Source organism: Megalobrama amblycephala, linkage group LG15, assembly GCF_018812025.1.
Source record: "Megalobrama amblycephala isolate DHTTF-2021 linkage group LG15, ASM1881202v1, whole genome shotgun sequence".
NCBI lineage: Eukaryota > Metazoa > Chordata > Actinopteri > Cypriniformes > Xenocyprididae > Megalobrama > Megalobrama amblycephala.
In genome coordinates, this window is record NC_063058.1 from 12,583,899 (window position 1) to 12,602,647 (window position 18,749).

The following is an 18,749-nucleotide window of genomic DNA, read 5'->3' on the forward strand; positions in this document are numbered from 1 at the left end:
TTAATAAGCTTTCCATTGATGTATGGTTTGTAAGGATATGACAATATTTGTCTGAGATACAACTATTTGAAAATCTGGAATTTGAGGATGTAAAAAAATCAAAATATTGAGAAAATCGCCTTTAAAGTTGTCCAAATGAAGTCCTTATCCACTCACAAAAATACATTTTTGATATATTTATGGTAGGAAATGTACAATGTACCTGACTATGTATTGTTGGCTATTGCTACAAATATACCCGTGCTACTTACAACTGGTTTTGTGGTCCAGGGTCACATATAAATATTAGATAAAAACTTAAACTTATAAATACTTAGGGTATGTTTACACAACAATGATGTACTAAAAACAGAAAAGTACAGAAAACAACGTTGTCAAAATGATCCCAGTTCACACGGATCCACGAAAATGGCTAAAAACTCTGTATTCTGCTGCCAGGCCAATAGATGGCGATGTCACTTTGTAAAGAAACACTACGCACCAATAGAGTACCTCAGAGATGACGTGTTTTTGTATGCAAAACCCGGAAGCGAGTTAGCATTTTACGATTTCCGCTTCCATCGCCCTAAAGTCTATGGTTTTTTGAATGGGTCTGTGGTTAACAAAGCCTCTAAATATTTTCACGTTTTGATCTATGACATAAAACACACCAGTTATAACCCACTTGCGATTTTTTTAAACCTTTACTGTGTCTTAAAAACGGCGATTGCTAACAAGTTGCTAAAAGGGACTACTTCCTTTGGCAGGGACTTTAGACGTCATCGTGACAAACAGGACATTTGGACAGCATTTCGCATGGAAAAGTGGATAAGTATTCATACACAGCGCAGATCATAATCAGCGAGCATGTTTTTAAATAAAGTTGTTTTTTAATTAAAGTTTGAGGAAGCTTGGTGGTGACGACGTTGATCCGCGACCATGGTGTGCTGTAGTCCGTTTATAGCCTACTGTTAGCTTTTTATATCTGTCGACTTTATTTAGGCTTCAAAATGTATAAATGTTGTGTTAACTTGTAAAGATATTCTTGATAGACAAAACGTTAAACACAGAGCTTATTTTTTGCGATTTTCCAAAAGTCTATGGGAAAAATGCATCGAGGGAACCTGTGCGCCGCTAACTTCCGGGTTGGCCTACAAAAACACATCATCCCTGAGGTACTCTATAGACTGAACACGTAATACACATACGCATGACGTCACCATTGTTTAGTTTACACAGAGACAATAACAGTATCGTTTTCAAAAACTTGCACTTTGAAACCCGTTTTCAGGCCCCCAAAATCATTTAATTTGAGTTTCAGATATTTGGAAGCATTTTTGTTGGTGTTTTTATATACTTTTTCTACATACTGTGTGCTGTAAAGTGTTTCAAGTGCATTCATGTGCAACAAACAAACAATGTCTTGAAGTGTCTGCAGTGTAGAGCAGCAGATTTAGGCTAGACAGATGTAATGATCTGGCTGGTGATGGTTATTTTGGGGGATGATGTCAGTCGCTCACTCAGCCTGGATCTGTTATGGTTCCTCAGTATTCGATTCCATCATTTCCCATGTGAGATTCTTTTTACTGTCTGAACCTGACTGGAAATCACTTAGGCCTTCTTCTTTTGTAGGGTTGTGGCTCAGGGAAAATTGATACTTGAGGTTCTGTTGGGACCATTTACTTGTGCTCTAACATAATGTTTAGTTATATAAGATTCAAAATAACTGACAGGACTTCACAATGATTAGGCAAATAATATTCATTCCAAATCCTAGGTGTTAGATATACGTTCGTGTCCATAAAATGCCGACCTGATAGTGTCAGTAAGTTTATCCTGAGCTTCCAGAGGGACTATAGGGTTTCAAAATGAGCTGTTCATATTGCCTGCTCATGGTGACAGGGTGTATGTATGTATGCTGCTCTAAAGCCTTGGCAGATCCTAGAGCCGATGTCTAGTTCTTGCTTTCAGCCTTTCCTGTAGTTTTTGACAAATAAATCATCACGTCGCTTGCTAAAGAGAGCCATGTTGTTGCTTTCCTAAGCAAACACACTTGCTATAATACAGGTTGTGTTCACTGATTGGATATCGATTAATTGTCAATAATAATTTAATCGATAGGCCTTAACTTATTGATGATCCATTAAACAAGGTCATTATTAGAGTGCATAGTTTTGAGGTGCAAAAACATTGACACTGACACTGAAAAATGAAGCGAGCGCTGTACAGTAGTTACGTATTCTAAGTGTATTAAAGGATTAGTTGACTTTAAAATGAAAATTACCCTGTTTTACTCACCCTCAAGCCATCCTAGGTGTATATGACTTTCTTCTTTCTGATGAACACAATCAGAGTTATATTAATAAATATCCTGACGCATCCAATCTTTGTAATGGCAGTGAACGGGAAACAATGAGTATGAAGCTGAAGAAAGTGCATCCATCCATCATAAACATACTTCACACGTCTCCGGGGGGTTAATAGAGGCCTTCTGAAGCGAAGCGATGCGTTTGTGTAAGAAAAATATCCATATTTAACAAGTTATAAAGTAAAATATCTAGCTTCCAAAAAGACCAACGTCAGCTACGCTTTTTTCGCAGTTTGGAAAAGTATGCAATTTGATTTGAGTAATTTCCAGGTCTGGAAAAGAATGGATAAAGAAAGCAGAGTATGGAAAAATATTTGCATTTCCAGACTATTGGCCCTATTTAGTTTTCTATAATAGAAAATTAAGAATTTTATGAAAATACATTTATCATACAAGAAGTGTATTTTATAGCAGCTGTTTAGTGATTCTTTAGTGATTGTCAAACACAACTTAATGAATTCAAGATGCACTTTTTCATTATGCAAAAATGCAGGGTTTCTTCTCACGATATTCTTAGCACCGCATTACAGAGCCTCTAAAAGGACCTTTGCAAAAATAAAAAAATATACAGACTTTCGTGTGTGCACAAGAAACTATTAAACTTAGCATATAGGACATTGCACACTGAGCCACCTATCATCCATCAGCCCATTTTGTGGTGTGGTTTCTTGGCCGCCACAGAGTATGCGTTTAAGCAGACCTAAGGCCTTGAAATATGAAGTACTGCCCAAACGAAAGCTAAATTTTGAACACTTTTTTTTTTTTTTTTTTCAAATCTTTTCTGTCTTTTTTATATACCCTTGACAACGTACACAGCCGTATTGTGCCATCAGCCCATTTTGTTTCATGGTTTCTCTTTGCCACAGAGGATGCATTAATGGACATTAGGCCTTGATATTAGAGGTTCTGTCCTAAGGAAAATAGATCTCTTTTAATTCATGTGCGTTCATGCTCTTGTTTTCTTCATAGTAAGATGGCAGTTTAGTGACACTTTTCCACTTTGAAACAGTCCATTTTAAATGAGCCTTGGCCCAAAGGACATGACAGTGCTTCTGGACCATGTTCATATATGGCTTCCTTTTTGCATGATAGAGCTTTAGTTGGCATCTGCAGATGGCACGGCGGATTGTGTTTACCGACAGTGGTTTCTGGAAGTATTCCTGGGCCCATTTAGTAATGTCATTGACACAATCATGCCGATGAGTGATGCAGTGTCGTCTGAGGGCCTGAAGACCACGGGCATCCAATAAAGGTCTTCGGCCTTGTCCCTTACGCACAGAGATTTCTCCAGTTTCTCTGAATCTTTTGATGATGTTATGCACTGTAGATGATGAGATTTGCAAAGCCTTTTCAATTTGACGTTAAGGAACATTGGTTTTAGTATTCTACAATCTTTTTATGCACTCTTTCACTGCCCATCTTTACTTCTGAGAGACTCTGCCTCTCTAAGACATCCCTTTTATAGCTAATCATGTTACAGACTTTATATCAATTAACTTAATTAGTTGCTAGATGTTCTCCCAGCTGAATCTTATCAAAATTTCTTGCTTTTTTGTCATTTGTTGCTCCCGTGCCAACTTTTTTGAGACCTGTAGCAGGCATCAAATTTAAAATGAGCTCATTTAAGTGGATAAAAGTGTAACATTTCTTTGTTTAAACATTTGTTATCTATGTTCTATTGTGAATAAAGTTTTCATTTTATTCAAATTTAAAAAAACGTCCCAACATTTCCGGAATTTAGGTTGTAATAACGTAATAGTTAGGGTTAGGCTAAAAACTTGAAATTGTAAAATATAAATTTATGAAAACTTAAATGGAAATGAGGTATATTGCCTTGCTAACTGACTGAAATAAAATAAGTTTAAGTTGAAGAAATGAATTTTTACAGAAACACCGAAACCAAAATTAAAGTTTTCATTTAAGCGGTATTTAAATTTGGGTAATAGAATTGTTCAGTGTTCATTTTCACAAGTGATAAACCAGTTATAATAAAGTTCTTCACCAACGAGCTGTGAGCAAATTTTACATATTGCTAAAGAGTTTTACCAAATACCAAATGTAAAATGTATGTTAAAAAAAAATAAAAAATCACGGTGAAGTGCGCCCACACTGCTGACCTATTTACCTGTATAGTTTATCCACATTGTGTGCTAAAAATAGATTCTGATGCAGTAAGAACGCATCATCGGAGAAATGCTATCTGTTTTGGTCTTTGATTTCGGCCCTCCAACTTTTGACTAGGGTTGGAAAGTAGCCACCACCTAGAAACCACACAGAAAACTCTAGAAACTTCATAGTAATGTCCTGGAAACACACTTAAGACGTTATTTCACCACTGGGCACCTGTCATGCAAGTGTTGTCTTTGGTTTAGATGGTTTATTCCCAAACAGTACAGGACTACAGGGGCTCATTAGGACCCTTTTGAAGCCCCATGACACTTTGGCGCTAATTATGAATCTTAGAAAGAGCGATATAGAGATAGCACTGGGAAGAACCCGATGGGATGTGTAGTTTAGTCTCTACTGATCTCTTCATCCCAAACAACAGGTTGCTCTGACAGAAGGTCCTAATCAAACTTTCATCGCCCTCTGTATGTGTTTATAATTCATTCAGTTCTTCCCTCGCTGTGCCCTAGTTTAGTTAAAGGGGTTATTCAAATGATGGCCTAAATTTGGGCATACTTTTACTCAACCGTGTTAAATTGAAACTGAAAGTGTCACTCATCTCTGGTTTTGCGCAACTACATTATGAACATCAACACATAATAAAACATTTTCCTGAGAATGACATTAACGTTCATTGTATTCATGTTTAACTTGGTAAAGCACGATTTCTAGTGAAATTCTGCTTTTAAATGCGAATTATGACATATTTACTTTCTTAATACTGAATGTCCTGCATCTTACTGCATGCAATTCACCAGTGCACATAATTTTAATGAAAAAACGTTTTTTTCATAATTCTTTCATCAAAATGTGATCATTTTTCCACCCCTGAAACCTCCTTTCTTGTGATGTAACCAACAGCATGAGGGCGTGGCAAAATAATATTAACCAATAATATTCTACTTTTTTTGCAATGCAGTCAAATCCTGATTTCCTGAAGCCCACACTATAAACCCTAACGCTTAAAAATAATTAATTGGTTTGAGTAGGACAAACTTAAATTAAATTAGTTCCGTCAAATCAACTTTTATGAGTATTTAGCACTTTCTTTTTCTTTCAAGTTCACAGAACTGATATGTTTTAAGTAAACTGAACTGTTCCATTGTTTTGAGTTTTTTTTAAATTTATTTCTTTTAATTTAGACAAACTTAAGTTTAACAGAAACTGGGCTGGGATTTCTGTTTCCCAGCATGCTTTGCCCATGGCACTCGAAAGGGACAGTAAATGCTCAAATTAAAGGGTTAGTTCACTCAAAAATGAAAATTCTGTTATTAATTACTCACCCTCATGTCGTTTCACACCCGTAAGACCTTCATTCATCTTCAGAACACAATTTAAGATATTTTTGATAAAATCCGATGGCTCAGTGAGGCCTCCATTGACAGCAAGATAATTAACACTTTTAGATGCCCAGAAAGCTACTAAAGACATATTTAAAACAGTTCACGTGACTAAAGTGGTTCAACCTTAATGTTATGAAGCGACGAGAATAATTTTTGTGCAGCAAATAAATAAAATAACGACTTTTTTCAACAATATCTAGTGATGGGGAGTTCAAAACACTGCTTCATGAATACATGCTTCGAAACACTGATTCGAAACAAAAGATTCGTAAAGCTTTGAAGCTTCACGAAGCAGTGTTTTGAAATTGCACATCACTAAATATTGTTGAATAAAGTCTTTATTTGTTTTTTGGCACACAAAAAGTATGCTTTTCAGTTTATAACATTAAGGTTGAACCACTGTAGTCACATGAACTGTTTTACATGTTTTTTCTAGCTTTCTGGGCAAGTGTTAATTCCTCAAGTGTTAATTATCTGTCAATGGAGGCCTCACTGAGCCATTGGATTTTATCAAAAATGTCTTAATTTGTGTTCTGAAGATGAACGAAGGTCTTACGGGTGTGTAATAACATGTGGGCAAGTAATTAATGACAGAATTGTCATTTTTGGGTGAACTAACCCTTTAAGTGTTTTAAGATTTAAGATTAAGTAATGATTAATGTCTTGTTATGCTAATTTAGAAGAGTTTCTGTTAATGGCTAATGTTAGTTTTTTGAGAGTTACCATCATGGTGACAAGTGGTGCATGCAGTTTGGTTTGATCAAGTATGTTAAATACTTTATATACTCCTTTAGCAAGTGCTATACCATATGCTATTGTTAACATGTTAGCAAGTTAGCATTTTCTGAATTAGCTTGTTATAGCTAGCTAAGTTTACACTAATAAAAATGTTCACTTTGAGGCTACATGATAATTTTAAGTTAAATGTATGAATTAGTGTACTCAAACATTTCAAGTTAAGAACAATTATAATGTATGAGTACAAAACAAAAATCTGCCAGTTCTGCTTACTTAAACTTTGAATTTCTCAACTTAAAAAATCTGATATATAGAGCACAGATTATCATACAGCCTTGAGGGTGGGCTCAGTAAGCAACCTCCTCTCAAGTATTATAATTAAATGTATAAAAATGCATTTTATTCTTTCTTCTATTACATTTAACCTAATGTTTTGCTTTCAAGGGTTTAAGGAAGTAATACATAGTGGCATCATGTATGAACTCGCTGCCCTTTAATAGCTCAGTTGTGTGTGTGTAAGAGCGCGTGCCAGGGAGTGCGTGCGCCTGCGCGTCGAGTTACTCATTAATCGTCCAGCACTTTAGTGTTTCTCACAGATGCATTGTGCTGGACTCTCATAAGTTGCAGTCACCATAGTACCAAGAAACTTTGTATTTTCATTAATCATTAATGCTGCAGACCCACCTCTGGTGATCTTGAGTTGCACTTACAGCCTCAATGACGACTAATAATAAAACTCCACACCCTGGGACTAATATAGTCTGCCTGGTGATGTGCTGTCATGGATGGCTGATTGGCTGTGACTACGGTTGTGTCTTAAAGTGAGCCTTTTACTGTGTTATGTGAAATGTAGCAGAGGCAATGAAAAGCAAGTTGACCACAATAAAGAAATGCAAAATTTAAATAAATAAATAGTTCAAAACACGTGCGCAAAGTTCTTAAATGCAGAGTTTCATATTCATACCATTTGCTAGAAAAGTTTTAATTTAATGACACTAAAAATGGCATGTTGTTCAACCATTAGATATATGAAAATACATACATTGTATGATTGGAAGTCAAAAATATTATGGTGGTACATCTATCCTAATATAATACTAAAGAAAAAAGCCTTATTAAAAGAGTTAAATACTTTAAAAAGAAAGCCTTATTATAATACTAGTTTGGCATAATTCTTATTGATATTTCTTTTAGAAAAAACACCACTTTTTGTTATTAAAATGTAAACAATATTTTTCACTAAATGAAAGTTATGGGGTGCGAACAACATGTGACGGAGGACTGACTCTGAGTGTCGAGGTCAAGTTTCTTAAAAATTATAAATATCAAGGTGAGGTAAAATGACATATGATGTACAGTAACCCTCCAAAAACATAATATAGATGAATTATTAACTAACAATAGTTGTAAAAATAATAGTAATACTTTTTGCCTTGAAAAAAATTGATTTAAAAATAATTTGACCATTTAATTACTTCAGGTTGTAAAATGGCATGAGGCACAATCCCCGTAATACACATGATGATATTTATGATTTAGTAATGCTATTTGCATAAATACTTTTTTTTATCTTGAAAAATATATTTTAAAACATTTTGAGAGTAAGGAATATATGTTACTTTTTACTTAGTTACAATTAATTGATAGCAGAACATTATTGAAAACGTTTATGGTGTTATGAAACATTGTCACATTGTCAGTATAGCATCATGCATGTAAATATAGTTCCCCCCAAAATAAAAATTCTGTCATCATTTACTCACCCTTGTGTAATTCCAAACCTCTATGACTTTCTTTTCTTCTGTGGAACATTATATATATATATATATATATATATATATATATATATATATATATATATATATATATATATATATATATATGTGTGTGTGTGTTGTTGACGTGACATGGCATTTTCACTGTAACACATGACAAAAATGAATATAATTAGTATTGTCATCATTTAAAATGCAGTAAATGGTTAAACATATCTTTGTTGTACATGGACCTGTTGTTAAAAAACTACTTTATTAGATTTTTTTTTTTTTTTTAATTTTTGAGCCAAATCCCAAAATTGTCCTATGGTGTGACTTTCTCAAGTATGGTTCAATAAATGACAACTTTTATAAATTAAAAAGAAAAGCATAAAAATTTTATTAAATACGTCAGGCATAATTTTGTTAGTAAATGGCAATCCTTTTTTTCATCAATATATTTCTAAAAGCGAACGATCTTGATACATTTTGTCACTGAAAACCATGTCCTCCGGTGTGACACCATATCCTGATATTAAATCAGGCAATTCCACGGACAAATTTAATTATTTGAAGAACCCCATTCGAGGTCATGTTACTGAAGCCCATGACATGTGCACATGGCTAGTTTTTGTCTCATAATTGTTCAAATATTTAACTTTTTTGGAACCACTATAAAAGTGTTAAGTTTTGTTGTCCTTTGGTGTGACACTCCTTAATTATATTCTTTAATTAAAAATGTATGTTAAACTACATAATCATGGAAAAAATTTTTTTTATAAAAAGGTTAGTTCACCCAAAAACTAAAATAATATCATTTATTACTCACCTTCATGCCATTCCACACCCGTAAGACCTTCGTTCATCTTCAGAATTAAGATATTTTTGATGAAATCCGATGGCTCAGCGAGGCCTGCATAGACAGCAATGGTATTTCCTCTCTCAAGATCCATAAAGGTACTAAAAAACATATTTAAATCAGTTCATGTAGGTTTTACCTTAATATTATAAAGCGATGAGAATATTTTTTGTGTGCCAAAAAAAAACAAATTAACGACTTTTTAACAATATCTAGTGATGGCCAATTTCAAAACACTGCTGAAGCTTTGGAGCTTTACGAATCAAATCAGTGGATCGGAGCACCAAAGTCATGTGATTTCAACAGTTTAGCCGTTTGATAGGAGATCCGAATCACTGATTTGACTCAAATGATTCATAACGCTCTGAAGTTATGAAATCGGCCATCACTAGATATTGTTAAAAATTTGTTTTTTGGGGGTTTTTTTTATGGTGCACAAAAAATATTCTCGTCACTTTATAATATTAGGGTAGAGCCACTGTACTCACATGAACTGATTTAAATATGTTTTTAGTACCTTTATGGATCTTGAGAGAGGAAGTGTCATTGCTGTGCAGGCCTCACTGAGCCATCGGATTTCATCAAAAAAATCTTAATTTGTGTTCCAAAGATGAACGAAGGTCTTACGGGTGTGGAACGGCATGAGGGTGAGTAATAAATGACAAAATTTTCATTTTTGGTTGAACTAACCCTTTAAGATTAATGGCAAAATGAATGTTTAGAAATGTGAACGGATATTTCCTATTGACACACTACAGCAAAAGATATAAATAACTGGCTTAAAACCTTTTTGGGGGGGTGAAAATACTGACGTGCCTAAGACTTTTGCACAGTACTGTATATATAGTTTTGTTATAGTTTGGACCCCATTGACTTTTTACCTTCATATCATCTTTTATGGCTTTTTCGGACCTCATAGTCAGGACAACAACATCAACCACCCAAAACCAGCAACAAGCATGATCACATTCAGAGTTAGAAATGTTGTTTTAGACCATGTTGAAACTTGAAATGAAACCCATAAAGTTATCAGTTATCAGATAAAAGCTCTGTGCACTGCAAGCTTGGGTCTTATTTCAAGCGCCAGAGTGCTTTTCATATTTCATAGTTATCTCCTTTGCATTTCTGTGAGAGCTTGTTCGCTGGATGCTAAACAGAGATGGGAGAGTATTCCGTATTTCTTTCGGATAAATTCTCAAGTGTCTTGGTTATGGATTACCACATTCCTTAAGGCAGTGACCAATGTCATGTTCCCTCTCACTTAATACTATATAAATGTAAATGGGATGAAAAATATTAAATGCACTGCATGTTAGCTTGCTTATTGAGCCCAAGAAGAGCATGATCTATTTAAGTCAACATGTCATAGTAAGAAGAAACTATACTTCTAACCACAGGTCGAGAGTTGTTGTTTCAACCACACACAATTGCGATCCTGTTTGCAAATGTTTGTTGGAACTGTGGTTTCTGAAAAACCCCAAATTGTTTAACTATGTTGGTAACAACAGAACTTGCAAACATAGTTGGATAACAATGCTTTTGGGAAACGCACTCCAGATTGGATGTTCAGCTTATCGAACCAGTCTATAAGATAAAAAAACGAAAGTGACAAAAGCATGCGAATGACGAAATACTGCTTTGTCCTAGCTCTTCCAATTTCCCTTACTGAATTACTGAGTCTCGAACCCGTGACCTTCGGGTTACAAGTCAGACTCTCTAACCATTAGGCCCCGACTGTCACAACTTTCACCTTCTGCTATGGAAGTTTTCTTCCTCTCATGCAGGTGTTGAATGTACATGCTAGTTGGCCGTTGACTGTAGTGTTTGTGGTGTGTTCAAGTGCAACTTTGACATGATGCAACAGCACAGTCCTTTGATGTCGGTTTGGTGTGCCTGGGCCTTAGCATAGATGAATAGCTAAAGAAATAAGCATGGTGCAACATCATGTAATAATTTACAGGCTTGAGTTGTAATTTAAATTTTTAAGTCAAATAGTCAAAGATTTGGAAATGGGACAATAAGACTTTGGACTTCTTTTATGCTAATTTCAACAACGCACTGCTTCACCATCAAACATTACATCCTATGAATCCTGTACTAACCATACCTTAAGGCCTGAAAAGGATCTTTGTTGTGTCTTTAAGAACTGGAACATCACTGAGCATGGAAGCAGTGGGAGGTTTGTTTGTATTGATTGTGTTGCTGGTTTCTCCTCAGGTGTGGTGAGTGGTTGAAGAGGTGTGAAGGAATGACTGAATATAAACTGGTGGTGGTGGGTGCTGGAGGCGTGGGCAAGAGCGCTCTCACCATCCAACTCATCCAGAACCACTTTGTGGATGAATACGACCCTACTATAGAGGTAACGTGTGCGCACATTCAGTGATCTCAGCTAGTGGTATACAGTATCATATACATAAATAATATACACTGCCTGGTCCAAAAAAACTCTCTGTTTGGATTTTAATAGGCAAATACTTAAGAGTCTATGGATGGATCATTATTACAGTGAAACAGCATGTTTTATGTTTGGCAACGGTTCTTTTAACCCTAAAAGATGGAGTGTGTAGCTTTTCATTTCTTAAAGGTGCCCTAGAACGTCTTTTTAAAAGATGTAATATAAGTCTAAGGTGTCCCCTGAATGTGTCTGTGAAGTTTCAGCTCAAAATACCCCATAGATTTTTTTTAATTCATTTTTTTAACTGCCTATTTTGGGGCATAATTAGAAATGAGCCGATTCAGGGTGTGTGGCCCTTTAAATCTGGTGCTCCACGCCCCAAGAGCTCGCGCTTGCCTTAAACAACATAAAAAAAGTTCAAACAGCTAATATAACCCTCAGAATGGATCTTTACAAAGTGTTCGTCATGCAGCATGTCTAATCGCGTAAGTATAGTATTTATTTGGATGTTTACATTTGATTCTGAATGAGTTTGATAGTGCTCCGTGGCTAACGGCTAATGCTACACTGTTGGAGAGATTTATAAAGAATGAAGTTGTGTTTATGAATTATACAGACTGCAAGTGTTTAAAAAATGAAAATAGCGACGGCTCTCTTGTCTCCGTGAATACAGTAATAAACGATGGTAACTTTAACCACATTTAACAGTACATTAGCAACATGCTAACGAAACATTTAGAAAGACAATTTACAAATATCACTAAAAATATCATAATATCATGGATCATGTCAGTTATTATCACTCCATCTGCCATTTTTCGCTGTTGTCCTTGCTTGCTTACCTAGTCTGATGATTCAGCTGTGCACAGATCCAGACGTTAATACTGGCTGCCCTTGTGTAATGCCTCGATCATGGGCTGGCATATGCAAATATTGGGGGCGTACATATTAATGATCCCGACTGTTACGTAACAGTCAGTGTTATGTTGAGATTCGCCTGTTCTTCGGAGGTCTTTTAAACAAATGAGATTTACATAAGAAGAAGGAAACAATGGAGTTTGAAACTCACTGTATGTCTTTTCCATGTCCTGAACTCTTGTTATTTAACTATACCAAGGTAAATTCAAATTTTGAATCTAGGGCACCTTTAAACAACCATGTATTAAGATGTATCATGGCCATATTCCAGGATGACAATGCCAAGATTCATCAGGCTCAAATTGTGAAAGAATTGTTGGGAGAGAGCATGAAGAATCATTTTCACACATGAATTGGCAAGTCCAGACCTTAAATTCAGTGAAAGTCTTTGGGATGTGCTGGAGGAGACTTTACAGAGTGCTCACCTCTTGCATTGTCAATACAAGATCTTGACCTCTTAATGGAAATAAATGTTGTGATGTTATTTCCATCAAGAGGTGCATCAATTTTTGGTCAAGATCTTGTATTGACAATGCAAGAGGTGAGCACTCTGTAAAGTTTCCTCCAGCACATCCCAAAAACTTACACTGAGGTTAAAGTCAGGGCTCAGAGGTACCAATTCATGTGTGTAAATGATTCTTCATGCTCCCCCACAACCATTCTTTCACAATTTTAACCCTGGTGAATCTTGACATTGTCATCCTGGAATATGGCCATGATGTGTCTTCCTACATGGTTGTTTAAGAAATGAAAAGCTACACACTTTAAGAGTTAAAAGAACCGTTGCCAAACATATAACATGCTAGAAAAATAATAATAACTGCAATGATTATTCATTCCATTCATAGATTCTTAAGTATTTGCCTATTAAAATCCAAACAGTGACTTTTTTTTGGGCCGGCAATGTATATGCTAAGCATGCTGATACACATAATCGAAAATCATCAGGTTGTTGTGATTGAAATCAGTCCACAATCAATAATTTACCTATTTGTGTTTTTACCCATCAGCTGAAGCTGTTAGGTAATTCAACTAATACATTAATGCTATACTATGTAACTATACTATGTAAAATAATCCATCTTCCAAACCGTGTCTTTACTTTACCGAGATACACTTTGATAAATACTCCTGTGTGTATGTGTGTAAGCGCTCAGCGAAGAGCGTCAATGTTTTTTGAAGTGTTGATCATTGTAGCCAATCAGACATATCTGTGAGCGCATGAACACAATGGCCAATCAGAGGTGTTTAAGAATACTTTGTTTCATTTTAATTTTAGTTAGTTTTAGTAATTCTGTTATGTGCTTCTGTCATTTTTAATAGTTTTTGTATATTTTTATATAGCTTTTTCTTCTGTTTTTGTAATTTTAGTATTTCCACTTAAACTTATTTATTTTCATCGAATATTTACATGTTTCAGCTTTATTTCAAATACCAAAAACATTTTAGTTTTAGTTAACAATAACAAATTAATCTCTTGTACTGAATGTTATGCTTTATTATATTGGCCAATGGTCTGTCTGTTCACTAGATATCACATCAGCATTGGGTGACCACTAAAGTGTGGCCTCACCATTCACACATGCTCTCTATTTGTCTCTGCAAACTCAGTGTCAAATAAACCCCAGGAGTTTCCCCTCAGCCCACGTTTGCTTCCAGCATGAGGGATGTGTGTGTACGTGCTTCTACATGTCCGTCTTTCTCTCTTTCTGTTCTGTTTTCCCGCCACACCCATCTCTGGACAAAACAATGTCCTTTTTATGGCTGAAATTGCTGTGTGCTGCTAACACACATGAGCACAGAGACGCATGCTTATGTGTCTGACGGGACACATCTTTTGTTATTACAGTCCTTAAAGTGTTGTCCCAAAGTTCTTTCCTGGGCACATTTTTAGAAAAGTCATTTAAAGAATTCAAAACAAGTTCATGGCTGTAAAATAACTAAAGCTTATTGGCTATTGAGTCAGAAAAAACTAGATCTTATTGGAATTATTGATGAAAGTAAACTTGAGTTTGGTGTTGATTTGGCTGGGCGTCTTTGTGCAGGACTCCTACAGGAAGCAGGTGGTGATTGACGGGGAGACATGTCTACTGGACATCTTGGACACTGCAGGTCAGGAGGAGTACAGCGCCATGAGGGACCAGTACATGAGGACAGGCGAGGGATTCCTTTGTGTCTTTGCCATCAATAACACCAAGTCCTTTGAGGACATTCACCAATACAGGTGTGTGTTTGTTTGTTTTGGCCGGACATTTTGATCTTCAGTTTTTTACTCTTTGGAATATGCCCTCAAAATCATTTTTGTTAAATTTTATGTTGAAGCAAAAAAAAAAAAAAGAAGAAGAAATGTTGGGTCAAGAAAAATAAAGAAATTGTATTTAAAGAGTTAGTTGACCCAAAAATGAAAATTATCCCATGATTTACTCACTCTCAAGCCATCCTAGGTTTATATAGCCGCATTTCCACCGCAGGAAATTTCCCCAGGAACTAGGGACTTTGGGGTGGTAGTCCGTGTGTTCTGACCGCAGGAACCAGGGTCTAAATGAAGTTACGGGTAACACTTGGCCCCTCAGAAAGTCCCTGCTCACGAGGTAGTACTTTTTCAAAGTTCAGGTACTTTTGGGGGTGGGACATGGTTGCTGAACATACTGATTGGTTGAGTTCACACAGCATTTTGATTTTATTTCAACCACCATTTTTAAAGAGTTGTTTGCCAATCGAATCAACAATGGAGTTTAAAAATACGACCGTTGGAAAATGGACCGTTGATGAGGTTCAGGCTTCATTAAGCTTATATGCGGAGGACAAAATCTACCGTGAACTGGAAAGTCACGCACGGTCCTATGTCACGTTATGTTCATGGTACTTTAGACTGAGATGAAAACGCAGACAGCAACAGGTCTGGGGGAAAAAAGATCCTGGGACAAATTGTTGCGGGTAATTTTGGTGGAAGCGCGGCTTTTGGCTTTCTTCTTTCAGTCAAACTTAATCGGAGTTATATTTTAAAAATAGTCTGGATTTACCAAGCTTTATAAGAGGAATAGTTAGTAACTGAGGTTTTGAAGCCCAAAAAAGAACATCCATCCATTATAAAAGTAATCCATACGGCTCCAGAAGGTTAATAAAGGCCTTCTGAAGTGAAGCGATGCGTTTTTGTAAGAAAAATATCCATAATTATAACTTTATAAACTGTAATCACTAGCTTCCGGTAACGTCCGTCCACGTGTTCACGAAAGTCGATTCCGGCGTATGACGTAGGATGTAGGAGTAGCGTAAGCTTAGGTGAGAGTGAACATCTCTCGCAGTTCAAACAAAGAGGGCTGGACAACAAACTCAAGCTCCTCCGACATTTCTCTTTAAAAATTCTCATTTTAGACTTCTAATTCGTGACCGGTGTTTTGTTTTGCTCTATCCTTTGTGCTTCCGCGTTCATCAATACGTCATGCGTCAGGTCAAAGTTCAACTCTTTGGAATCGACTTGCGTACGGAAGCTAGTTATTCTAGTATATAAAATTATAAATATGGATATTTTTCATACAAAAACGCATCACTTCGCTTCAGAAGGCCTTTATTAACCCTTAAATGCATACCTCGGGTCTTTAGTGACCCGGGACATCATTCACTACCCTCCTCCTCGTTCATTTTTTAAAGTTAGACATCAACCTTCTTAGTATTCCTCAATCAATTCATTATAAAGAATATAACAAGAAAAAAATCATAAAATCATTTAAAAGAATGCCTATTTTTGTATTCATTTTTTGTAAAAATTGTATAGGGTCGCTAACGACCTGAGGTTTGTATGAGTGTATATTTTTTCTTCACAACAATAATTAGATGATGGAATAAATGCAATTCACCTTTATTCCACAAGGTGGCAATGTCTGATACACAATGCTGAAGTGACGACTCATTCAGACAGAAAACGAAATAATAAGAAAAACATGAAATGGCTCAGCGATTTACTGCAGAGCAAGTACTGAACGCAATCAAATATGACTGTAACTGTTACTGGATGGATCTGGTGAAGCTGTTAGTGATCGAAATATTGATTTTGAAGATGTTGAAAATTATATAGTTTTGAGAATACGTTTGAGATCGCAAATGGGCGCATATTTGTGACCTCGAACATAAAACTAGCCTATTATTTGCTAGCCTACTGAATTTACTGGGAAATGAGCTCTGACGAGGACAGTGATGATAGCAATAAACATCTGCTCAAACGGAGCCCTTTCAAGCTCCAAAAGGTAACAAAATACGATTTATTTTATTCTTCTGTAATTGTTACTCTAATATCAGAGGAGTTTTATATTATCGCGACAGGAAGAGATCCTTCTGTGTTAGATATACGTTAGATCCGGGTCGATAAAGACCCGAATATGTAAGAATGATTGGCGAAACAGTCATGCATTTAAGGGTTAACCCATATGGATTACTTTTATCATGGATGGATGTGCTTTTTTGGGCTTCAAAATCTCGGTTACTATTCACTCCCATTATAAAGCTTGGAAAAGCCAGAACATTTTTTATTATAACTCTGATTGTGTTTGACTGAAATAAGAAAGTCATATACATCTAGGATGGCTTGAGGGTGAGTAAATTATGACATAATTTTCATTTTTGCGTGAACTATCCCTTTAATTTATATTTTCATTTTATATATGTATATAATTTAAATTAGAATTAATATAATTTATAATTTATTTATCTTTTTTTATTTAGATTTTTGGTGTGAAATGTGACCAGGTGTATTTAAAAAAAAAAAAGCTGATGTGTTAAACTGCAATCACACAAAGTAACATTGTGCGCCCTGATGTGAGACCATCAACCCTGTGACCTCTGTAATCGCGTTAGCATTGCTTCTGATTCACCTCTTATTGTTATTTATCAACTTGTTTGACGTCACAACAGAAACGCAACATGGATTACACCGTCGGATCCTTAAATTGAATCTTTGACCGAGGATCCGTTGCAAAATATTCAGTAGTTGCACTTGAAAGGACAGCAGAAAGTGAGATGGAGTATTATAGTGCAGTGCCAGTGAAATCGATCCCAACTCAATTAGAATAAAGGAGAGAGAGTGAGCGAGAGAGCTTTCAAGGGCACGAAAGGAGAAAGGAAAAGGAGGATAACTGGATTATATCAATCAGTTTGTTGTTTGTGGGTAATGGGATCTAGATAATGGATTTTTAATATATGAAGTACAGTACAACATGGGGAATAGTAATGCACTGTTTAATATCAGCCTCGGATGGCAGTTGTGTACAATATTCAGTTTGCATTATAATTTATTCACATTTGGCTTGCAAACATGTAGGTTACTCTATGCATGTTAGTCTAATATATCTGTATATTATATTGCTGTCTGATGCCTACATATTTACATTTCACATTACATTAATAATGCAGTTATCAGACAATTTTAATAAATGACTTCAATTTGCATTTCTTGGCATTCAAACCTATGACATTGGCATTGCTAGCACCATACTCTACAGCAAGACAGCAAACTAACCATCATGAAACTACATAATGCACACTCAGAATTGATTTTTAATAGAGTTTGATGTTAGCATGTTGCTAGGCTAACAGCACAATAACAAAGTCCCTTAACTGTGGCGCTCTTTTTTTATTGCCTTTTTTCCCCTATCACATATTTTAGTAATCATCATAAATTAGGTATTATTCAAAAGCTTAAAAGCTAAAAAAAATCCTTTTGAATCAGACATTGCGCTACCAAGGAAACTGTTCTTTAAAACCTTTTAGTAGGCTCCTCCCCCTAGCTGGCGGTGTCATGTTTCATATTACAACATTTATTTAAACTATTTTATAATCATTTTTTCTAATCTTGACAAAACGCACATTGTCGGAAAGATCTGAGAGTCAAGTTTCCATATTTGGTGAATGTTTTATGATAGAAGTGATATTGTGACAGAAATTTATTAATTTGTTACAAGAGAACGCATAAAAAAAAAAAATTGAATTTGGGTGTCACGCGGTGGCTATTTTTGGTATAGCGCCTAAACAAAATCTCACAGGATCTTCCATTTTTGTGATATCAACTTCAAAATTGGAACACAACTTGGTTGGCTTTGACTCTATAGCAATTTTAGAGTCAAAATTATTTTGTAAAATATTATTATTATGGAGTGTCTATTTACACTAAGTGCAAATATTGTCCCTTGTTGGCAAACGCTATTTACACTAGCTCTTTTAACTAGTACACTACACT

The 18,749-nt window shown here is 35.6% G+C and overlaps 1 protein-coding gene across 1 annotated transcript in view; it reads left to right on the forward strand.

Moving 5' to 3' along the window:
* The window catches only part of hrasa (HRas proto-oncogene, GTPase a), a 30,580-nt gene that overhangs the window by 2,231 nt on the left and 9,600 nt on the right, over positions 1 to 18,749 (forward strand). Inside the window, exons 2-3 of the mRNA XM_048158634.1 lie at positions 11,425 to 11,566; positions 14,566 to 14,744. Coding sequence (XP_048014591.1) covers positions 11,456 to 11,566; positions 14,566 to 14,744 — 290 coding nt within the window. The 5' untranslated portion in view covers positions 11,425 to 11,455. The remainder of the gene's footprint in view (positions 1 to 11,424; positions 11,567 to 14,565; positions 14,745 to 18,749) is intronic.